General features: G+C 45.6%; 1 protein-coding gene across 1 annotated transcript; it reads left to right on the top strand.

Annotated features, from left to right (window-relative positions):
* The first annotated feature begins 327 nt into the window (after positions 1–327).
* On the top strand, positions 328–23,416 carry PNOC (prepronociceptin). Its single transcript, XM_039875894.1, has 4 exons — positions 328–564; positions 10,608–10,757; positions 19,480–19,928; positions 23,024–23,416. The coding sequence occupies exons 1-3, from the start codon at positions 493–495 to the stop codon at positions 19,879–19,881; spliced, it is 624 nt and encodes a 207-aa protein (XP_039731828.1). The 5' UTR covers positions 328–492; the 3' UTR covers positions 19,882–19,928; positions 23,024–23,416.
* Positions 23,417–24,737: the final 1,321 nt, after the last annotated feature.

Genomic DNA, 24,737 nt, shown 5'->3' with positions numbered 1-24,737 from the left:
TAGTTGTTGCTGCCTGTGGGACAGTGACAGTAGGAGGGGGCTCGGCTTAGCTCTGGGCTTCTCAGAGCTGGTGGGAGCTTGGGGTGAGCTTCCCCTCCTTCCTCCCACTTCTTTTTCTTTACTCCTCAGGCAAAAAGGCTGTTCAAGGAGACTCGAGGACCAGGGTCTGCTCCTCACCGTCACCAGGAGTGCTTTTTTCTGACTGACTGGCTGAGCTCCCCATCAGTCCTCGCCGTGCCTCGGGAAACAAGGGGAAGGCAGCTGTGGGATCCTGGCTGAACAGAGTTCAGGTACAGCAGGCACGAGAATGAGTGGACTGACGGGGAGGTTGGGGTGTCACAGGTCTGAGCACAGAGCCGGAGGGGCAGGGAAGAGCCAGGAAAGGATTGTAGGTTCTGCCGTTCTCTTGCTTAAGGGGGTCAGCGTGTGTGTGTGTGTGTCATCGAGGTGGGCAGGGAAGGGGAGGGCTGTGCGTGTGGGGAGAGGATATATATGCTGGTGTGGCTGAGATCTCGGATCCGAGGGAGCCTCACATCCGGGAGCCAGGCTACTGACTGCTCTCAGGTAGGCAAAATGCATGTGAACCCCGGCCCAAGATGAACTGCTGGGAACCTCGGGAAGGAGCAGGGCAGCGGGGTCTCCCTCCTCAGCCCCTCTCCTTTGTCCAGTGTGAATGCCGCTGGCCTCCTGTGAGATGATTTCTTCCTCTTATTTTCAATGCTCAGATGGAGGGAGGGAGGGAGGCTTGAGGTTTTTATCCTGAAGACAGATGCAGAAGAAGAAAGAGCCGAACTTGGAGATGAGGAAAAGTTTCGATTGCCTAGATGTGGCCCCTACTTTGTCGTTGCTGTCTGTTAAGAAAAGGTAGCTACAGGAGTGAGATCAGGGGAGAGCAGGCTTGGGGTGGGGGGCTGCTTTTCAGGGAGGCTCCGGGAAGCCCCCAGGCACCCTTGTGACTAATTTCTCTGTGAGGCTGACTTCCTTTCCTTCCCTCATAGTGTGTTCAGGCTAGTTTTCAACGGGTCATTGAATTTGATTTGGATTGGGGTTTTTAATCCTGAGGGAACCCTTCTCCCACATGCATCAAATAGAAATTGTGGGGAAGTCGGACCCGAAGCATTGTGCTGAACCCGGGGTGCTGTGCACAGCTGATCGCGTATCGCATCGCTGTGTGTGAATTCCACAAAGATTTCTACAGGGATGACCTTGGTCTCCCGGAGCCTGAGTCATTTTGAGGTCTCTTCTCTTCCTTTGAGCCTTTCTCCTCCCCACTCATCTCTCCCACCTCGAGGTCCCTGCCGGGGTCCTGTGAAATACGACATGCAGAAGTCACCCAAACTCTCGCCCGCTCTTTCTCAGCCTCCTTTCTTTCTTCCTTCTCTCTTTGTGCACCTCTCTCCCTGCGTGCCTCGCTCCCCTCTCTCCATCACCCACCCTCTCCCCCCCCATCTCACTCCGAACATGGGCAAGTTCTGAGGGAATTTCAAGGAAGGCAGGATGATTCGGGAAATGGACTATTTAAAGCAAGCTGCTTTGGACTTAAATACCCTGATCCTGGGCTTAAACATCTGTGTTTCGCTTCCTCGAGCAGCCCATAATTGCCCCAATTATAACGGATAACATTGTTCACGAGACTAACAAAAGATGAGCTTTGCATGGCATTCGCCAGCAAGCCTAAACCAGAGTTTTCAACAGAGAGGGGAAAAGTAACTGCCTGGATTCTTATCAAAACCTCCCAAAACACTGCTGCTCTTTTCCACTGCCCGTGGGTGGCTGCTCAACGCACACTCCTTTCTCACATTCATAAAGTGTAGCAGGGAAATATTCTACGTTTCCACGGATGCGGTGATACCTTTAACAAAAAGGATTCGTGTTCCCGTGTGCTTCTGAGTCTTCCGCAGGGTCCCTGGCGCACCTGTCCCCAAACACCACCTTATTAATAGGAGCACCTTCCACTGTTCGATGTGCTGCCCATTGAGCGCACCGTGGTGTGGCCTGGGGTCATTTGGGGAGTACAATTTTGTTCACGGGGTGGCAGCCCCTGCTTTATCAGCCGAAGGCTGAGGGTAGTTGGATCTCCAGAGAATGCTAGAGATTTTGCATTGTCAATGAAGGGAGTAATTTCGAGATTAGGCTTAAACTCATGCTCTCTGGAGCCTGTAACAGTAGCTGTCACAAAGCCATTCCATATTCAATCAATCAAGTATTTATCTGTTCCACTCCACAGGGCAGGAGAGGCATGGTGGGGTGGGAGAGGGGGGACTCTGGTGGATTCAGCAGAGGTGATAATAGCCCCTTACATTCGTACAACCATTTACATCTTAGAAAACGCTTTCACACCCATTATCTCCAGCAACAGCCCTGTGAGGTGGTGTCATTATCTCCATGTTGCAGTTGGAAACTGAAGCCGAAAGGTTAAGTCATTTGTTCAGGATGTGGCCGAGAGAGGACTGAGTCCAGCCTTCCCAGCTCCGGCACATCTTCGGCCTCAAACCACGGGTGCTGACGAACTAATGGGGTTAGGGGTGGAGCAACACAAACGCACTGAAACAATTAGAGGACAATGCCAGGCTGGCTGTAATTAAGTCCTAAATTGCGTGGTCCAGACACCAAGTGCTGGAGGGATTCTGGGAAAGGAACACTCTCCCCAGGGATCACAAGGATTGGAGCCAGGCAGGGAAAGAGGCAGAATGAAGATGGGTCAAGGGGTTTGGAGAGAAAGGTGGCAGCCAAGACAAAGGCACAAAAGGAAGGTAAAGGAACTAACATTTAAAACCTACTATGCAGCATGCAGCGAGCTACACCTGTCTACAGGCTTACTTTGTGCCAAGACACACATGCACATACACCATAGAGATGTAAGGTGCAGGGTGTTCTATGCTTTCATCAACATGGCGCAGGGAGCCTCACCCCCAGCCACCCAGCTCCCAAAGCTGGCGGAGGGACCTTCGAAATCTACCTGCCCTGGGTCTGGGTGGAGCTACACATCAGGTATCTCAGGGAGGGGCTGGGCCCCTCTCTAAAAACAGGAGTCATCATGACAACAGTTGCAGTGGCTTGAAAGGCTGGGAACGTGATAGGCAAACTGGATTTTCTACACATCTTTATTTGAATGCCTGCGGGTGCTCCCATGATCTAACATGAAGATTTCCTTCTAACCACTAACCGGCTGTGAGGTTTGGGGCACACCATTTTGGGGGCCAAGCCGATGTTCTGGGCATCTCCTTAGGTAGGCTACAGTCACACTCAGTCTTAATTTTCCATGATCCTCTGGTTTTCCAGATACGGGCAGCTGCCTCGGTATTGCAGAAACACAGTATCACGAGCTCTGAAGGGCCTGGCTTGGCAGATGAAGGGTAGAGCCTCCCTCCCAGGAGTCTGTGAAAATGTCAGGGAATCACCACGCAGCCTTCCCGCCAGGGCTCAGAGCCGAGTCCCCTCTTTCCACACTCATCCTGTGCTCTTCTCCCAGCCCCACTTCCCATCTATCCTCTCATTCGTTCAGCCAAGAAACAGTCACGGCATTCCTCACAGCCGCCTCACAGTGCCCAGTGCCCGGAGAGCAGACTCGCCACACTGCCCCCAGCCTTCTCAGAACTCACAACGTCACTACATGCTGACCACTGGTCTCCAAAGGGGTGTGCGTGCCCAAGAAACCATTGGGCTTCAGAACACTGAGGTGCTATATCTTTCTTATCTTAATTTTCACTTTAGTGCGTTTTATAATGTATACGACTTGTAAATCAATAAAGAATGGCTGCTCTAAAATTAATTGCTAGTGGTACCAAGTTTAAAAAGTTTAAAGAGTATTGGTCTAGATCCACGGCTCTTTTGCTTATCCTTTTTTTTAAATCTTGTTCAAAAAAAAAAATTGAGTGATTTCATTATAAAAGTAGGTAAGTGCTTTAAAATTTTAATTATTTTGACAGTATATGTGGAACGGTGAGCCAGAATCAGGAAGATCAAAGTTAAGGGTGATACCTTTCCAACTTGTGGCAGCCCTGATAGAAAATGTGTCTGTTGACCCGTCCAGGTCCTCTCGTGAGCCCCGTGCTAGACTGTTGTTATGGCCTCGGTCCTGTGCTGCCTTGAAGCCGCTTCCTCATGAAGCCCTAATCTTCTCTCCCTCTTCCTTCCTTCCTTCCTGCTTCCCCTCACTGGGAAAACCCAAATATCTGGCCACTTATAAAATCAAAATATTAACCATCTAATCCAACTGCCCCTTTTTTGGAGAAGGGGAAACTGAGGCCCAGAGAAAGAAAGGCCTTGCTCACGATCCCACAGGTGTCAACAAAGCTGAAGCTCGAACCCAGGACTCTGGTTTCCACACGCAGGGCTCCTGCCCATTCGTTGCTCGGGCACACTTGGTCTGTGTAGGGTGGGGACCTGCTTTGCCCTCCGTCTCCTCTATGTCCATCCCTTCCTTCCAAGTGAAAATTTAGAGCAGAAAAGGCACCTTTTTGAATCTAAGTGTATTAGAGGAAGAAAAGAAACTAACAACGCCTTCCTCAGTAAAAGCTGGTGAGCAAGCAGAGTGCAGGCGTCCCGTCTGCAGTGGGTCAGAGAAATGGGGTGTGTGGGAGACAAACCCCTGTGCTAGTGGGCAGTGAAATTTTCCTCTATGAACTCCGCAGAGGTGACAATAAAGGGGGGAGCCCAGAGTTCAGGACAAAAAGAAGTCCTCAGAATAAATGAGGTCCTTAGAATGAATTCACCCACACAAAGGCACACGGAGAGCTACGGAGATCATTGAGCAGTCTATTGAGATCACGAGCTTGGCAATCAGATGGGTTTGAGTCTCAGCTCTGCCACCTCAAGTTATTTCTCCTCTTCAAGCCTCAGTCTTCTCAACTGTAAAATGCAGACAATAGCATTTACCCCATAGGATGGACGCTTACAAAGCAAACAGCATAGTGCCTGGCACATAATACTCCATAACAGTCAAATGATTGCCATCAAGTACAAACAGAGATCATCCCAATGCGATTCCACCCGCATCTGCAAGCCTTCCCAAAGCAGAACCAGTGTACAGAGTCTCTGGTTCCCCAGAACACACGATTCAAAGTCAAAAGACCTGAGCAAGTCCTACTGGCTCTGTTTACAAGCTGGATGCTCTTAGGCAAGTTGCTTCACCTCTATGAACTTATGCCCGCCCCAAAAAGGGAGGGTAACATTAACCCTAGGTTATAGGGTTGTATATGAAGATAAAAATCTTTTGTAACCTGTAAAAAACAGTATCTACGCATGTGGTTGATGAGAAGGACGGATATGCCTCTAGCAGGAAGGTTGCCCTGTTTGCCGTCTCCACTAAAAGCACCAAAATTATAGCCTTTCTCATAGGTCATAAGACAAAACTCAGTTAACTTTTAGCTTTCACTAAATCATCATATGTAATCCTCCAAACAGATAAGCAGCTAATTACATTGTCCTTGGAAGCAAGATTACATGCAAATAGATTAAGGCTAAAAGACAATGGTATTTTATCTTTATAAACAGTGAGGCACAATTAAATGTATGAGGTGTCATTACTGAACTTAAAAGTAATCAAACATTTCTTTATTCAATACGAGACATCCAGATCTCTAACTATAATAGTATCGCCACATCGAAGTGCTGGCTAAGCTTGGTTCACATAGTGAAATGCAAGTCGCGGAAAATTCAAACATACTTAGAAAAGTTTTAGTTACTGATGGTCACGTTGTACAATAAAAACCACCACCACCACCACCACCAACAACAACAAAAACTTGTTACCCCACTTGAAAAATGGGCAGTTGAGAAGACTGAAGCTTACAGAGATAACTGGCCCAAAGTGTAAAGATTAAACATAAACATAACTCATGAATTAACTAATTACTTGCTTTCATTTTTAATTGGCATTAACTAATATACAGAACTAAAAAAAAAAAAAAGATAGCTGTTGTCAAGCCTCTTAAAAATGAAAAACGTCTATTGTGTTTTCGGCGAAGTTTAAAATTTAACTTAACCTCGAACACACTTATGCTGGGTATTGTGAGGAGCACCAAAAAGCACAAAATGTTGCCTTTTACAAGGATAATTACATGTATTTTGAGCTTTCACTTATATTCATCTCATTAAATATCGCAAACCACCTGTGAGATAGGAAGACCGTGTGGTTATTTCCATTTTAAGGATTCTTTGGATTTTAGAGAAGAATGAATAGCTTTGAGTATGGGGGCTTTTTGAATAACGGGTGGAGTCACTTGTTAAAAATGAGGGTGAGGTATAGAGGGGACGGTCGGAAGCCTGGAGACAGCAGAGAGGTGTGTACCATGGAACAGCGTGCAGGGCCAGGCCAACGCAGGCAGGTTTGATGGGTTACCCAAATAACAAGCCACAGAAAGCCCACATATTACGCGCAGGAAGGCTACCAGATGCAACACCTACTGCATGTCCCAGGAGCTCATCTTTATCCACTTCACCCTAAAAACCCATTTACACAGAATTTGAGAGAAGAGATATCAGTGAATCCACCAAACATGTCCCGAATGTGCGAGTTGCTGCGGTTAATGCAGTTCGTGAAAAATCTCAGCCGGAGAACATTTCATTAACATCTGTCACAACTTATCAGCTCAGCCTATGCAGACATTATGTATTGCAGTTTTGTCTTAGGAAGGCGAGAAACCAGTCTCTTTCTCCTTGGTTTCTCTTTCTTCTGTGACATACAGGGACTGCCATCATGTGGCCATAGAGAGCACAACCATGCCATTCTGAACAAATTCTACAAAAACATCTCCAGACTAGAAAGACTGAAATTTAGTAGAATAAGGAATGTAAAAGCAATTCTCAAATTAAAGACATATTCAGGATTGAAATTTGGTAGAATAAGAAAGATAAAGGCAATTTTCAAATTAAACAAAGACATATCCAGTTATTCCTCAATTTAAGACATTTGCTGTTTAGAACTCAAGACATATTTTCTCTTCAAAAGAACCTGTAAGTGGTGATGGGCTTCCACAGCTCGTCCACCGACATCTATACAACTCAAACAAACTCAGCATGGAAACGCTACTTCAAACCACACCTCACGGCGATTTGTAACCAGTCTTCCACAAGAATAGACATGGACTTCCAGATTAGGGTGGCATCGTGCCTTGCTTTGGAAAAAACTAATTCCCATCTCTCCCCCACTCTAACTGAACAATGAGCAAATAGATACTTTGTCAGTGATACAGGTCCTGGGCCATGAGCACACCAGGCCCCCAATGAGGCAGATACCCCTAGACATTCTTCAACTCTACCTTTGCTAAGGTGAAGGAAGAGGGCTCCCGAGATAATCCACTGTCATTTACCAAACTTTACTGAGCACTTTCTAAGTGTCTGGCCCTGGGCTGGGTGCTGGAAATACAGATAACCATAGAATGTGATTTCTGCCTTCCAGGAAGTCACAGTGGGAGAAATAGACATGTGTCTTAGCTCACAGTATAGTGTGATAAGTGCCCTGCGAAAGACAATGAAAGTATTAAGGAATGAAGGTGAAGTGCTGGGCTCTTTCTTTCATAAGCTTTTATAAAGTACTTCTTATGTGCCAGGTGCTATTTTAACTGCTTACAAACATCAATCTGTTAATCACCATATGATATAGGTACTATTATTTCCCATTTTACAGATGAGAAACTAAGAGGTTGAGTTGCAGGTCTGGGATCTGAACCCAGGCAGTCCGTAGGGAGGAGCAGATGGGAAAATGTGAATCACAACTCTGCAACTAGGTCTGTTGTGCCTGTTTCACAGGCACTGGCCCTGAGGCCCACTGGCTTCCCACTGGGCCACAGCAGCAGAGGAGACGCATCTAACCCTGTCCAGGGGATGGAGACAGCTTCCCAGAGGGGATAATTCTTGAGGTTTGTGTGAAGTATGAGTTGGAGAGGCATATTCTGGTCAGAATTCAGAGAAAGTGCCAAGACACAAAGCCATTAAGGGCCTGATGCTGTGGGAACTACACGTGATTCACTAGGACTAGAGGAGATACAAGGGTGAGTGACAGGAGATGAAGCTTGAGAAGCGCTAAGTCCCAATGGGAGCTATAGAATTACCTTATGTGTGAAGGGGCATCTTCAGATTTGGAGATGGTTTGGCAGGAGGCTGGATCATTAAGCAGGCTAATTAGAAGGCTATCCTAACAACCAAGGCAATAAATCTCAACTAAGGCACTGACCCTTGAGATAGAGAAGAAAAAGTACATTTGAGATATATTCATTTGTATAGATGTTTGTGTTCATTATTCATTATCCTGGGACATCCCAGCATCTGTAGGGTAAAGCTCAAATCCACTAGGATAGCAAACAAGACCCTGTTCCAGCTGGACTAAGCTTCTCTTTTAGCAGGTGCTTCCCTAGGGAAAGCACCCACACACACCAGCTGCTCACCAGCCCCTCACAGGCTGTGGTCCTGACTCCTCCGTGCCTGTGAAAAGGCTGTTTCCTGTGTCTCTCAGACGCCCTCACCTTTGTCCTCTTGGCAAATTCTTACTCATCATTAAAAACCCATCTCAAATGTCACTTCTTTCACTTAAACATTGATTGAGGATCTTTTTAGTTGATATCTTAGTATGAAAGGCTTAGATGATGCACAAGAAAAGCTGGGGGGGGGGTCCCCCAAGGTGGCCATTGGCCAATTCAACTGCAGAATCGCTTCCTTCTTCTGACTTGCTCCATTTCACATCCATATTCTACCAGGACTTCTCAAACTTTAGTGTATATATGAAGCACCTGAGAATCTTGCTAATCATGCAGGTCCAGATTCAGTGGCTCTGGAGTAGAGCCTCAAATTCTGCATTTCTCACAAAGTCCCAGGTGATGCTGATGCCGTTGGTCTGCAGACTATATTTGAGTAGCAAGTCTTGTCTGTTTTCTCAGTACAGTCTGATGGAAAAGTAATAAAGCCAACTAATTTGTTTTTCTACATTGAACTCTCAGTACTAAGGTGACACTTACAGTGAAAGGCACAGAATTAAATTTAAATTCAATTTGGCACACATATACATTCCTGTGGCCTACACCTGAATTGAGAATACACAATATTTCCAGAAAGTTTCCTTGTTCCCCTTTCTATTTAATCCTCCAAGTAAATAGAAATGGACGGTTCTATATCTATATCAATAAGATGTAGTCCAAGGAAATAGCTTTTTGATTCAGAAGGCTTGATCACAGGACAAATTTAAAGAGGAATAGAGAAAATGTCACATCTTTCAGGCAATCCTACATAGGTAATATAAACTACTGATCGAATAATCGTTGGAGCTATTATCTTAGAATAGTTTCTTTGTTCATTTTTCAATACATAATTCCATGTGCCTGGTCCTGTGCTTTGCATGGAACGTGCAGGCCCTGTGCTCAGGAAGCTAGCAGGGGAAACAGATAAGGAACCTGGCCGATGATTCCTGGAAGGGCTCATTCTGGGACAAGTAGCATTCCTGGCCGAGGCAGGGAAGGCTGGGGAAGATGAGATGAAGTACAGGAGTCATTCAGAAATCTCATATTTTACACCTCTCACTCTTGCACGGCACTTTGCAAAACTTCCCTTACAGATCTCATCTTTGCAACAGCCCCGTGACAAGACAGATGCCACTACAGCCATGCGCTGCTTCGTGTCAGGGATGTGTTCTGAGAAATGCATCGTTCAGTGATTTCTTGCTTGTGTGAACACCACAGAGTGCACTTACACAAACCTAGAAGGTATAGTCTACTACACACCTGGGCTATGTGGTATAACCTACTGCTTCTAGGCTACAAGCCTGTACAGCATGTTACTGTACAAAACAACGAGATTAAATCAAGCACAAGAGAATATGATGTGATCAAGAGACGTGGCAAATACGAGATGCATGAGGCTGCTGCCAATGGAAAAGACATACTGTTTATAAAGCAAACGTCTTAATAAGCAGAAAGAGTACACTCTAAAATATTGATAAAAAGTATAGTAAGTACATAAACCAAGAACATAGTTGTTCATTATCATTATCTAGTATTATGGACTGTACATAATTATATGTGCTATACTTTCATATAACTGGCAGCTCAATAGGTCTGTTTACACTGGCATCACCACAAACACGTGAGTAATGCAGATCAAGAGACGTGCGCTACCACGTGATGACGGTTATGATGTAGTAGGTGATCGAAATTTTTCAGCTCCATTATAATCTTATGGGACTATTGTCCATATATGCAGTCCGCCACAGACCAAAATGTTGTTATGTGCCATATGACTATCCTCCCATTTCATAGCTATGAAAACAAGCTTGGAGAGGTTGTCTTAAGATCATACACTGGTAGGTTGCAAAGTGAGGCCTTTGCTCCCTGAAAGTGTTCATGCATATTAAGGCCACCTGGGTGGCAGGAATCACAGGGGTGCTTTCCCCAGTAGCCCAGACACTAGCCCCTGCACGAACATCAGGCCTGGGTAACAGGAGCGGGCCACCTGTGCCCTTGAGAATCCACTCTCTTCTGAAAGCTGAATCTCAGGCCCAGGAACTGTCCCCTCCAAAGAATGTCTTTCCTGCATCCCCTGTGTGAGGGTCTCCAGACCCTACTGGCCCCTACAGAACAGCTGTTCTAATTGCTGCCCACCCTTCCCTTGTGTTTTAGTGTCTTGCACCCCGCTCCTGCACCATGAAAATCCTGCTTTCTGACCTCCTGCTGCTCAGCCTCTTCTCCAGTGTGTCCAGCAGCTGTGAGAGGGACTGTCTGACCTGCAGAGAGAAGCTCCGTCCAGCTCTTGACAGCTTCAACCTTGAGGTAGGTCCAGGAGCGACCCTGTCTTATCCTCCCTCCCTCCTTCCCTCCAGAGCAGACCCAGAATGAGAAACTAAGGCCTCGCCCAAAGGTCATGTGACTCACCCAGTGTCACATGGTGGGTAGGAAACAGATTCCTATTTGAGCATCTGCTGAATGCAAACCCTGTCATCTTTACACTTTAATGTGTTCAAATAAAGACCTGCCCATGCTCCCATTTTGTTCTCATTATTAAAATAGTGCATACTAATTTTAGAGAATTTGCCAAATTAAAGAAGAAAAAAAGAAAATTAAAATCACATTTAATCTCACTACTCAGAGAAAGAATTCTAGTTTTTTCACTTGCTATATTATACCGGGATAAATTTCCCATGTTATTAAGCATTATTTTACTTCTCTCTATGAATACAGTATAATTTCTTTAACCATTCCCCCTCCTGTTGAACATGGATGTTGCCTTCTATTTTTAATATTACAGATAATTCTACAATCAATACCTAAATGCTTTTTTATAATTTTAAATTTTGATATGAAGGTGCAAATCTGACATTAAATTTCTTTTCATTAAATAAGCTGCTTTCTCAACTACTTTTATTTCAGTTTAAATAGTTATTCTCTCCTATTAAATCCAATGGAACGCTGATGCTTTTTTTTTCTTTGGTAGTCAAATCAACTTCTTTCAAAAGATGCCGTGTTTCAAACTCTTCAACCTTTAAAAACAACCTAAAATAACTACAATTCCTTAAGGCAAGGGTACAAATATAGAAACCAAGAATTTGCGTTGAGCTAACGCACTAACAATGAGCAGACACAGCCCCCACAGACCCAAACAGCAAGCTCTTCCAGCCCGGGCCCAGTGGTTTTCAAGCTTGTTTTCTGAACAGTAATAACTACCGCATCATGACAAGCATCCCCAGATAACCCGTTCAAAGTCGATCCCTCCATCTCATTCATTCGTCGTGATTTTCCTGAGCACCTACCACATGCTGAGCATGTGGCTAGGCCAAGGAATCCAAAATTGAACAGATGGATGCACTTTGCAACTAGTGGGAGGGAAGAACCCATAATCCTCCCACGAGAGAGTAATTTCTGGGCAGTGGGGAAGCACAGAACCGTGGACCCAAACCTAGTCTGGAGGGGCAGAGAGGGCTTTTGGAGGAACTAAAGTCTCTAAGAAGATTTAAAGATGAGTGGGAGTGAAGAGGCAGGGAGTGAGTCCGAGGTGCCGCAGGGAGTGGAGGGAGGCATGGGAGTGGAGATGGGGCACATGTGCAAACGGCTGTAGGAGGGAGGGGAGTGGCACATAAGGAACTGAGAAAAGCTGAGTTTGGCTAGAGCACAGAAGGCCCTCATATCCTTTCCGTGCAGCCCAGAGAGGTTTACAATTCATCCCCAAAACACTTTTTCTTTGTCTTAGCAAAGAGAACAGAGAACATATAAACCTGTGAAGGAGTTGATTAAGCAATAATCTCATAATCAGCACACTGTTAAGGTTCTTAGGTTGTAGCCTAGACCAGACTGAAGGCTACGCACAATTCCTGAATCACTAGCTTCAACTGCAACCCTTTATCTCCCGCTCAAAAAAGCATCAGGACTCTAACGGATATCTGTACACCCATGTCCACAGCAACATTATTCACAACCTCCAAAAGGTGGAAACAACCCAGTGTCCACCAACAATGAATGGGCAGACAAAATATGATATACACACACAATGGAATATTATTCAGCCTTAAAAAGGAAGGAAATTCTGACACATGTAACAAGATGGATAGATGAACCTTGAAGATATTATGTCAAGTGAAATAATCGGATACAAAAGGACAAAGACTCTATGATTCTACTTACACAAGGTACCTAGAGTAATCAAATTCATAAAGACAGAAAGCAGAATGGTGGCTGCCAAGGGCTGGGGGTTGGGAAAAATGGGGAGCTCGTATTTAATAGGCATGAAGTTTCAGTTTGGGAAGATAGAGAAGTCCTGGAGATAGACGGTGGTGATGACTGCACAACAATGTGTATAGTCTTAATACCACCGAACTATATGCTTAAAATGGTTACAATGGTAAATTTGATGTAATGTGCATTTTACAATTTAAAAAAAGCATTAGGAACTTACTGTAAGGATAATCCTGAGCCTAATGTATTTTTTACAAAGTAAATCATTTGTGGATTTACTGATCTCTTTGTAACAAACATCACACCTAATTGTGAAGCACTAGTGTGTCTTCTTATCCCCTTGGACACAATGACCTTGGGTTGTCCTGTACTAGGAAGTCGGAGGCCAGCAAGTCCGAATTCTCTCCAGTCCCTTTATTGCCATCTCAGGATCCCTCTGCATTCCCCCCACCTGCCTCCCATCTGTGGTCCTGTCCCTTCTCTTCCTCCTTCCGTTGTAGCACTGATTTTCCTACTGGGCATTGTCCTCTTCCCCACTCTCCTACTTGCTCTTTCCTCCCCGTCACTTTCATGTTTCTAGAAAGATTTCAACTTTGACCCCCCATGTGGCTGCTTAGCTGCTCTCTCGGAGGTCACCAGCAGCGCCTGACTACCGAATCGGCCAGACTTCGATTTGCAGGCTTTCTCCTCCTTTTCCTCTCTTGGTGAACTTGCTTGCTGCTCTTCCCTGCCCTGACTTTTGCTTTTCTGCCTCTGTCGGGCTCCTGTTCCCCTCCCCACGCCCTAAACAAAGTGACCGCCAAGATTCAGTGTTTCTTACCTCCATCTACTCTCTCCAAGACGCCGTTCCCACATCCAGGCCTTCGGCTCTCCGCATGCTGCAGGTAAGTCCTAAATATACGCTCTGCACCTGCTCCTACCGGGCTCCAATCACTCTCCGCGGTTCCCGGAAACTCCGCCTTCCCGCCGCTCCGGGAACTTGCCCTACCATATTGCGCATGCCTCTTCCACCTCGCTAATTGTTCTTCAAAACCCTAAGTTTCACTTCTTATCAGAATGGCTGCTTCTCCCCCTGCCCCCAGTAGAACTAAGCCCTCCCTCCTTTGTACTCACGGTTACTTGTATCTGCTTGTATCTCACTGTAAGATGTGAGCTTCCTTTGCTGATGGTTCTGGGGATCCCCCAATGTAGCCCGAGTGTGAGGCACGGCACAGATCAGTACTCAACAAACATGTCCCATGGAAATTGTAAAATTGTGAGCCTTTTAGTCTCCTGACAGGCACGTCCACTGCAGGTACTGCAGGATTTTTACATTGGTGTCTTTCAAAACTGGTAAAGAATTTGGACCATGTTTCCATGTCTTAATCTCTGGGATCCAGACAAGACTGTTACTTCTTTGAAACAAGTTAGAAAATGGCCAGTTATAGCCTCACAATGAGGGATAAACCCTTGGCAGTGCCTGCTGACCCCTAGAGGACCTGGCTGCCTTGTTGTTTGATTTCTAGTTTGTGTATTCACTTTTAACCTATTTTGTAAAGTTTTATGTAACACCTAGAATGTAGGCAACCACATCTCATTTCCAGATCTTGTAACCCTTGAATGTGTCCACTCTCTAAATGATGAGGGGGGCTCAGATATTTTAGCAAAGGTCACCTCCCCAGTCTTCTACCAAATTGTGTAATCCTGAGCAATTCCCAGGACTCTCTGGACCCCTGGCTCCATCAAGAATTTCTTTATTTCTCACTCCACATCCAAGTATGGCTGGCTTTTTTGTTAGGCTATAATTTTGGCTGATGAATGACTTACACAGCAAACCCATTGCAATGTCCTGGGCTTTCACCTAATTGTGAATAGTACTTACCCCATTAGCCCAAGTAGAAAAAACTAGATTCACTGTGTTGTTTTAGAAATAAAGAAGGCAACCCCCCAAAAAGGATCTGGAGAATTTTATTTAAAACTTCCTAAAACTCTATGAATAGCAAAAGACACTGCCTTCTATTAGTGCTATCTTCGTTACTTAAAAACCCTTAGTGGTTGATTTGTAATAGGAGTTTTTTATATGTTTTCCTTTTGTACTGTTATCTGCTAGCCTACTAAAGTCAGTCCTCAGATATTCTAGCAGAACCTCCTAAAGCAAATAGCTCCCAAATTTCTCTTAGAAGTGGTTTGATTCTTTAGTGGCAGAAATTTGACAACCTTCTTTTTCCTTCCAGTCGGCTCATGTGCTTGTTCCCTAATCTTTGACCCCCGACATCCAAATGTCCCTATGCTCAGTTTCTCCACAAGCCCAGCTTTACAGATCAATTTGGCATCAATCTGAGACTTTCCAGATGCTCATCCACACTCTGGCTTAATATAACCATGTCATCAGTATGGGCTGTGAAAGTGTATCCAGCTCACTTAACAGGCTATTAACCCATCTCTGGAAAGAGGCTGGTGGGTCCCTCAGACTGGAGTGTTAGGCATTAAGCTCAGATGCCCATCTGGTGCCACAAATGCTATTGTGAATTTGAATTCTTCATATTTTCCCAAAACCTTCTCCTAAATCACAAATTGAGATGATTTTGTTAGTAACTAATTCATCTAACAGTATGTCAAGTCTTGGTACAGGCTATGCATCTGGTTTGATCATAAAATTTCATTTTCTCTGATTGACACTCAATCTAATTACCATCTGGGCTTAGAAACCCAGGGGCTCACAGAAGATCTAATAGCCTTAGGTTTAACAACTTCCACCTGTTCCTGTAAACTGACAAGCAGAAACAATTCAACAAGCATTTTAAGGCTCCTATTATGTGAGGATTGGACCAGGTGTACTCAAAGGTCCATTTCAGCTCTGAAATTCTACATGCCTACTGTATTTCCCAGTGTTGTCCATGCTTTCCTGTTTTCCACTTGACTCTGTAGGGTACTATTTTTCAGACTCACCACTGTGGACATTTTAGGCTGAATAATTATTTGTTGTGGGGGCTGTCCCGTGCATTGTACGGTGTTTAGCAGCATCCCCGGCCTCTACTCACTGGAAAGCAGGGGCATCCCCCTATCACTGTGTGAAAACCAAAAATGGCAACAGACATTGCCAAATGTCCCCTGGGGGGCAAAATCACCCCCAGTCGAGACCCACTACTGTCTAGTAACAACCCAAGAGGATTATGATCTGAAAGAACATGTTACAAATTGGTTCCACCCGGTTTTCTTCAAAGTGTTTCAGGAGCAGGTTAAGTACAGACCATGTGACCTTTTCTCTGACAGAATCTCTGCCCACTGTGTTCCGTGATGATTTCTTCCTTCTCAGAGCAAGCTCAAAAGCAGGATTTCTCATTGTCCAGCCTTAGAATCACCTGGGGTGCTTGCTAAAAATGCAAATTCCTGGGTCCCTCCCTTGGCTTACTGAATCATAATCTCCAGGGGCGTAGCCTAAGAATTTGCATCCTACTAAACTCCAGGATGGATTCTTAAAGAACACTAAAGTTTGCAGCTACCATTGTTCTAAAGTCTGCCCTCCCCCCATGTATGGAAGATGTCTATTATTCCTTCATACTCAGTGACACTGCAGGTGTGAAAAAGTGGTTTCTCTATGTATGCCTGCCGCGTTGGCACTGACCATGTATTACTGCTGCCAGCTTCTCTGAGGAAAGTCTAAATGGAAAAGACATGCTCGGAAAAACCACGGCTTGACTCTCATTGGCGCAACATCACCACCTCTGGCTAGCAGGTGGGCTTGGCAAAGGGTGCACTTTGCACACCTCACCAGCGAAAGAGAACGACTCTCCCAGTGGATTCTATCTCTCCTCTGTGGCCCAACACTTATGAAAATGAGCAATTTTCCTATCAGAACCTTACGTTTTAGTCTCTTAGGATCCTATCCTCCCATTAATTTCCATTGATTCATATTGCGAGCACGCAGTTCGTTGAATAGATGTCCTGACTCGAGAGAGTTAAGTTCTTATTCAGGTCGTACTGTTATCTGACAGTGTCATTTTGGACACATTACTGAGTCTCACTGTAAAACTAACATGGACTTTATCAGTGGTTTCCAAACCTGGGCAAATTTCAGAATTAACTGAACTTTGTAAAAATAAGTTCTAAGCCTCAGTTATATTCCTCATAGATCTAACTGGGGTTTGAAATTCTGTTTTTTTAAAGTTCTGCTGATGATTTGTATTCATACCCAGGTGTGGGACCCATTGGACCAGGTGTTGCCTAAGGTCCTCCTGGCGCTAGCATTCAATGCAAAGTACATCAGTGCTTTGCTGACGTACAAGAAGAGTTGGGGCCACTCCCCTGTGTGGCCAGTGAGTGACTTCAACAGCAGATCCTTTCCTATCTCCTGTTGATTCTCTTCGTTTCTCATCCTTGCTTGGAGCCCCACTTTTTTTTATCTCAGGTATTAGATACCCGGAATGCACACAGACTCTCCCTAAACCTGCGTCACATGGGGAATAAGGTGCCATTCAGAGAGAGACACAGAGAGACAGAGAGACCAAGCGGAAGGACAGACTTGTAGTGGGGAAAATATGTCAGAAAAGATTAAATAATATTGTATGTCAACTTTAATTGAAAAAAATGTTTAATTAAATTTTTAAAAAAGAATTGAATTCTCCTGCTAGTAACAAAGACTTAAAGTAACAGTGGCTTAGAAGAAAACAGAGCTCTGATTCCCCATAAAGAAGTCAGGAGGCAGACAGTCCTGGGCTGGTATGGCAGCTCCACCACACCACAAATGTCCCAGACTCCTCTCTGTTTCACTATCCTTTTGTGGCTTCAATCATATGACTTCCATCCCCTCGGTCACCTCATGGTTTCAAGATGGCACTAGCCAAAATGTCCACACACTAAGCAGGGAGCCGAAGGAAGGGGAGGAAGAAGGAGAAAAAGATGTTCTTCCCAGCTAAGTCAGCCCCCTACTTTCCCAGAAGCCCCTCCTGGTCACTACCATTTATATATCAGCCACCTCTGGCTACAAAGGAGGTTGGGAAACATACATGTTCCCTTCAGGAAGAAAACAAGTGTTTGTTAGTAAGGAAGAGAAGAGATAGGTATAGAATAGGCAATTGGCCGCCTCTGCCCAGCATGGAAGGCGGGCTTCATTCTTAACGAATTGCATTTAAAGTGCAGGTCAGACATTTTGATGGAGACACCAGACAGCGATCAGAGAAGTGTCTGGAGTTCAGGAGTTATTAGGGGCTGGATATATAGACCTGGGTTGCCCTGAAAGAAGTGACAGCCAAAATCACAGATATGAACAAAGTCACCAAGGGGCAGAGTGATAAGAAAGGCGAAAAGAAGTTTAAAGACAGAATCTTGGGAACACAGTGAGGAGCACAGTCTGCGAGGGGAGTGCAATACCAGAAAGAATTCTCAGGAGGGTGTGGTCCACATTGCCAAACGCTGCCAGGTCAAGGAGAATGAGGGCTACGCAAGCCCATTGGACCTGGTGATTGGGAAGTCACGGGTGGTCCTCAAGAAGACAAAGCTAACGGAGTGGATGGGGTGGGGAGAGTTGAGTAAATGGAAGATGCTAACATGAAGGAAGCAGTGCAGAAGTTTGGCAGGGACAAAAGGGGGTGAAGTGAGGGTCAGGATGGCAAGGCTTGGGGAAATAGGATTGAAGGCGAGGGGTTTGGTGGAACAGCGTGTAAGGTGTGCGGTCTCAGCTATCTGCACATCTCATTCCGTGGTTAGGGATCAGGTTGGAAACCTTGCCCACAGAGGCATCTGTGCCACTCTGAACACCTGGGTGAGCATTTTTGCTCCCTAGATGGGGGCTACTGGGCACATACACCAAATTTCTGATGTCCCAGACCTCCCCAGACAGAGCAGTGCCTTGTAAGCCAGGCAAAAACTTCAAGGTTTGACGAAAGCCTCTGTAGCTTCCCGCTGACTATGATGGCAAGGTCAGGCTAAAGTGGGGTTTTCAATTGGCTAAGGCAAAAAAACACAGAGAGGAGAATTTGGAGTGAAGTCGAAACAGCAAACAGGAAGAAAAGTTGGAGTCAGAGACTTCCAAGAGACCCAATCAGAGATACGAACAGGGGAAGTGGGGCAAAGGCCAGGACCAGTCAAGAGGGACCAGGAAGACATCACCACTAGGCTGGTGGTCCAGATGAGAAGTGCGAGATGCCTGGAGAGGCAGAGCAGCAATAGAAGTTCCCAGGGGCCTGGCAGGTCTACTGGATTGTGTCTGATGGTCCCTCTTCCCCACCTGGAATCAGATTGCCCAACTTGCCTACATCCCAAAGGGCTTTGATCTTCATTTTCTATAAATGACGCAGATAGTCATGACTTGTGTATGTGGGATGAAAAAATCAACACGAGGATTGATTGATCTTTACCTAGTGATCTTAAAATAACCATGTGGATTTAACTACATGCTTTGACATCCCCAGTTTCTTAAACCAATCTGACCTCCCCCAAGCCTGATAACAAAATAAAATTCTTTTTTTTATGGGTGCCCATCATGAGCTTCGTCTGGCTCCAAAAACCTAACAAAGGCTCTCACGGTGTGCAGTTTTACTGTACGCATTCTGTGTTAACTTGCTGTGTCACCTGGGGTAAGTTAGCCTCACCTCTCTGAGCCCTGGATTTCTTCGTTTGTGAAATGATGGAGATGGGCCACATAATTTTCTGTTTCTTTCCAACTCTGAAATTCTATTAACTTAAATAACTCCTCGTTAAACTGCTGCACAGTATTGATAAAGAGATGCTTCAGAATCACTTGCATTAATACAGATGTCGACGATAGAGAGATTTTATCTCCTCAGAGACTTGGACTAAGAGACATCTCCCTGGTTCTTCTCCCTTCTTCCCACCTCTGTCTTTACAGGTGTGTGTCCTCGAGTGTGAAGGGAAGGTGTTGACCAGCCCTCTCTGGACTCCATGCACCAAGGTCATGGCCAAGGGCTCCTGGCAGCTCAGCCCTGCTGACCCAGAGCACTTGGCAGCTGCTCTTTACCAGCCAAGAGCCTCCGAGATGCATCTGAAGCGAATGCCCCGTATCAGGAGCCTATTCCAAGCACAGAAAGAAACAGAGCCTGGCATGGATGAGTCTGGAGAGATGGAGCAGAAGCAGCTGCAGAAGAGGTTTGGGGGCTTCACTGGGGCCCGGAAGTCAGCTCGCAAGTTGGCCAACCAGAAGCGGTTCAGTGAGTTTATGAGGCAGTACCTGGTCCTGAGCATGCAGTCCAGCCAGCGCCGGCGCAACCTGCACCAGAATGGTAATGTGTAGCTGGAAGGGGAGCCTCTCCAAGCTGCACCATCCACTTCAACCCATGAGTGAGTTGGGCGGGAATAAGCTGGGAGCACAAAGAAAACTCATATACCTGATTGTCTTAGCACATAAGGCCCACCCACTTACCCCTCTCCCCCGCTACACACACAGCACCTTAAGGTGTTCAGCTCCCTGGAGGCCTGGGAGATATATTCACCCCCCTGCCTCCTGCCCACCCTTTGTCTAGGGAGAAAAGATTTTTTAGGATTGCTCCTTAAGGCTGACTACTGCCATTTAGAGACTGGTTACTATGGGGATAATAGTAGTAGGTTAAGATAACTAATTCCTCTATAGCTCTCCAGGAGCTTAGTTACTATGGGGACAGTTAAGTGGACCAATCCTCCTATCCAGTTACTATGGCAACCATTCAGCTCACCTTTCCTCGGAGACTTTATCTCTAAGAATCGATAGCTGGACCTACCCTTAGCCATTTGCAAAGAGTCTGATTTCTGTAGTTTTAATATTACTATATCACTTTCAAAGACAACTTTGCTTACCAGAGGGGAGGGGGAGTGGGAGGCAGGCTGGGTAAAGGGGGTCAAATATGTGGTGACAGAAAGAAATCTAAGTATGGGAGGTGAACACTCAGTGTAAATATATATATGCCTTACTGTTAAAGTGTACAGCTGAAACTTACTGGATTTCATTAACCAATGTCACCATAAAATAGATAAATTAATTTTTTAAAAAGACAGCTTTGCTGTCCCCTCCTGTATCACTCCACCCTTATATCTCAAAGTGACTGGATTCCGTGGAAACCGTGAATCTTTCTCACTCTCTCCCAGCCAAAGAGTTCTTGTTAGGACCAGGAGCTACATTTTCTGCTTGTCTTTCTTCCACTTGTCATGTGTCCGTCCTATTACCTTGCCAGAGAGACTGATTCCTTGCAGTCAATAACATCATCACAAAAATAAAATAAAATAAAAATAAATAAATAACATCATCACTGAGCAAGGCTTTGAGAATTTGGCCCAACTGACCCAACAGCTTTTAGAATATGGACTAAGGGATCATCACCTTTCCTCACTTTTCGCTTCTTTCCCAGGGCCTTTTTCCTTTTGTTTTTGTTTGCATGCTTGCCCTTATCTCTCTCTCCGCTCTGTTCCTTCTTACCCCCATGGCCATAGGTATATGTACCTATAATAATACATCTCAGATAATAAACATCAAGGACCCTAATTTATTGCCCAGTCATTACAAACCTAACTTTCCTCAGCCCATCAACATACTATACATAACCTTGAGCGGCACAGGAAACTAGCACAGTGGAATCTTCTGAAAATCTAAGAAAATCCATCAAGCTTTTGTGCCTTAATTCATGTATGGGAATACGATCATCTCTCAGATCTCTTCTTAAACAGTCTAGAAACTTGCCCTAACAGAAAGAACAAATCAGTTGGTCAAAAACATTCCCAAAACCTTACCCAAGTGGGGCTTTCCCCTGACTCAGAGGCATGAAAAAAAAAAAAGCCTGCATATGTGCTGTTTTATTTTGCATCCTGTACGTCAAAAGTAGCCAGATCGTAAAAAATCTTCTTTCGAAGTATATTCTTTGGCACTCACACATCAGCATGAGGCAGCTCACATGGCTCTTTGCAGGTAGGCCAGCTTGTTTGCAAGAGGTCCATTACCAGACACGGACATGTGTGTTAGGTTGTGAGAAGGATGCCGCGTTTACTTTAGCCTAACGTCTAATCTCCGAAGGCCCTGAATTAACCTGCACTGTTTTTGAAGTCATACTCCTGGGTCCTTAACAAGCATTCTGTTTCTTCCTAAGCCATATCTGCACAGTGCCTAACAATAAATCGTTCAGAAGTAGCACATATTGAATTCTTTCAAATCTTAAAGACGTTCTTCTTCAAAGTGGCTCTTAAGGGACACAAGCTCATGTCTAATTCTGAACTACTTTAGGTAAAGAACCGTTTTCTCTACCTAAAGACAGTTTAAAATCAGTCACATTAGCAGGAATCGATTTATTTAAAAAAAAACACGATTTGAGCCCCTATTCAGGCAAATGGTTTTTCTCATTTTCTATTAAGCTTCCAGCTGAGAGGCACTGAAACAAAACTGGTAACTAGCTTCTATCTGCTGCTTTGTTCAACATGTAAAGATCTTGATGGAAACACTGAAAACATTAGTCGGCCCATTTGGGTTTTATCGATCGCTTTCCTTTGTCCTTCTGCAACCATCTATTTCTTTTTTCACATATTATGGGTTGCTGAGTTCCAACATGGACGTGCATCTGAGTCCATAGCAGGCGACTTGAACTCTGTCTTTATTCACCTGCACACACCCCAACCATCCCTATACATGCTTGAGAGTTCTCTGTCTTGGGGGACACCAGTTGCCAGAGCTGATCTGGACTCTTGAGCTACCCAGTACCAGTCTATGCTGATAAGGCTAGAGAAAATGGGGCCACCTAACACTGGAGTGGGCTAAAGAACCCTCTTCAGAAAGTGTGATAATGTGCTAGGAAGGAGGGACACTGGGTACAGGACCAGTCCTAGATGGAATGGTGGTCCAGGTATCGACCACTCCCTTCCCTGCCCCTGCACTGCCTCCTCTCCTCTGCTGCCTCAGCCCCTGACCCTTCTAGACAGTAGAAAATGAGCAGATTCATTCATGGTGAAGATTTAGTGAAATCAGGCTCAAAGAGCACTTGTAATATGAGGCCCATAAATGAGGGCATGATTTAGCCTCAAGAAATGAATTACTACACATGGATTCCAAATACCTGTGATAAGAGAACTGTTTCTGGTCAGGGGGCCTATCGTGTGCCTTTCAAGCCCCAGCCCACAGACCTCCCCTTTATTCTGTCATTCTTGCCAGCAGACTATATAATAGTCTACTATATAATTGTGTGTGTGTGTGTGTGTGTGTGTGTGTGTATACACACACACACACACATATATCATATATATATATATATCTAGGAAAAGCAGATGTGTAGAGGGAGTTGGGGAACCCTTCTGAACACTTTAGGGGATGTTTATTCGATTGGTAGCTTTTCTTTGCCTTTTTCTCATTGCTCAGTCAAATAGGTTTGAAGGGTCAAAAAGACTATCCGGTTTGCCATTTTAATAAACTTCTGTCTCCTCAGGTGTCCAGGTGATCCCCAAAACTGCATGTCTCCAGCCCCGGAACTGCCGGCTGGGCATCAGGATTCCTTCCTCCCCAGGGCACTGAGGCAGGCTTTGCCTCCAGGTGTCCAGCCCAGGGCGCAGAACCTCTGTCTGGCTGTCTTTCCCTCCCCCCACCTCCCTCCATGGCATGTTTCATGACAACCCTGTCGCTGCATCAGAGTGTATTTTTGTAATCCCTCCAGCTCCCATTTAAACAGCCCCATCTTTCCTTCTCACCCGCCCCTTTCCTCTTCCAGGGGTGGGTTAAAGGAACAGGACATCAAGCCTGGGGTTTTGACTTGTCACTGCCAAAACTTGTTTGTAAAAGAGCTGTTCTTTTTGACTGTTTTAAACAGATATTTCTCCATTAAACTTCTACTGAGCAAATGGTTCATAAATTGGTCGGCTGTTTTTAAGTGAAGGCCCTGAGAAGCAGACTCCAAACACACCACCTTCTCTTGAGAGACAGAGGCAAAAAGTTCATGGCTCTGCTTTATGTAAAGTATGACGGGCAAGATACGTGTGCATGAACACCTGACTGAGCTGTGTCCCCAGATGCAAGTGGGTGGACATATGGGTGGGACAGAGGGGGTAGGGTTCTCAGAAACTCCTCACGCACGTCAACATCACCAACGGGTCCCACCCTGACTCAATAGAAATTTGCAGTTTCAACAAGTCCAGGTGGTTTGGGACTTACTGGTTTGGGATCGCTGGATTGTGACGCGAGGTAAGGGGCAGAGCGTAGGTGAACCTACTGCTGTCACTTTTATCTCCAATTTAAGGTGTGTAATTGTCAGAGTCCAGCCAAGAAATGCCCGACGCACCCTGACAGAGAAACTGAGAGCTGACTGTCTGTAATGGAAACAGGGCAGTAAGAAAGAGCAGGGCACTCTTGAGGATCCAGGGAGACCTGGCAAGGGGGAGTTACTGTAAGCTGTAGTTCTCAGGAGGGGGTCGCTGCCACTGTTGCACTGTGCAGGAAGGGCAGGAGGCAACACCCCAACCCCTCTCTCCTCCATTCCTTCAAACTCTAGCCTGATGTCTCCTATTGGTCAAACACAACCTGAAGCCAGAAAGTTAGGGGGTCCGTGGATGCAGCCATAACAGTTAAGTCTGGGCGGGCCCAGGGCTGCAAACAAAGGCAGTGACTGACTTGGGGGGCTTGGGCAAACTGCAGTGGAGCAGCAGATTCTAGATGGGGTGGAGCAGGGACAAGGGAAAGGGGAGAAAGGTCATGAAAAAGGCCAAAAGACAACCTCCCACACCAGTTTCACCGGCTTCTGGGCTTAATCGACTATAATCAAGTCCCTGGGTCTTCTCAGGGTGGCATCGCCCTCACTGTCAGGCCCTGTTTGGGGTCCCTAGAATCTGCTCCCAGACACACCTCATGGTCCCAGACACTAAAATAGCCTAACGCAGTCGGCCCCGCTGCAGCACGGGTGGGCTGGTGCTTTCTGCTCCCAACACCCTCCTAGGCCAGCTTCAGGTGGCCCTCGGCCTTCACAGTACGTGGAACCGATGAATTCAGGGAATGGCTCAAGTTGCTCCCTAGGGTCAGAACCCTTTCCTTAAGGACAGTGGGACTTATTTTCTCCTGCGGCACTTGCTCACTCCCCAGTAAACTCAGGCATATGGCTGAGAACATGCTCCCCACTGTCAGCATAAGACAGAAGATAGAGACTACCCCTAGGT

This window comes from Pteropus medius, unplaced genomic scaffold, assembly GCF_902729225.1.
Source record: "Pteropus medius unplaced genomic scaffold, Ma_sr-lr_union100, whole genome shotgun sequence".
Taxonomy (NCBI): Eukaryota; Metazoa; Chordata; class Mammalia; order Chiroptera; family Pteropodidae; genus Pteropus; species Pteropus medius.
Note: the sequence above shows the minus strand (reverse complement) of the source record. Positions and strands in the feature narration are given on the sequence as shown.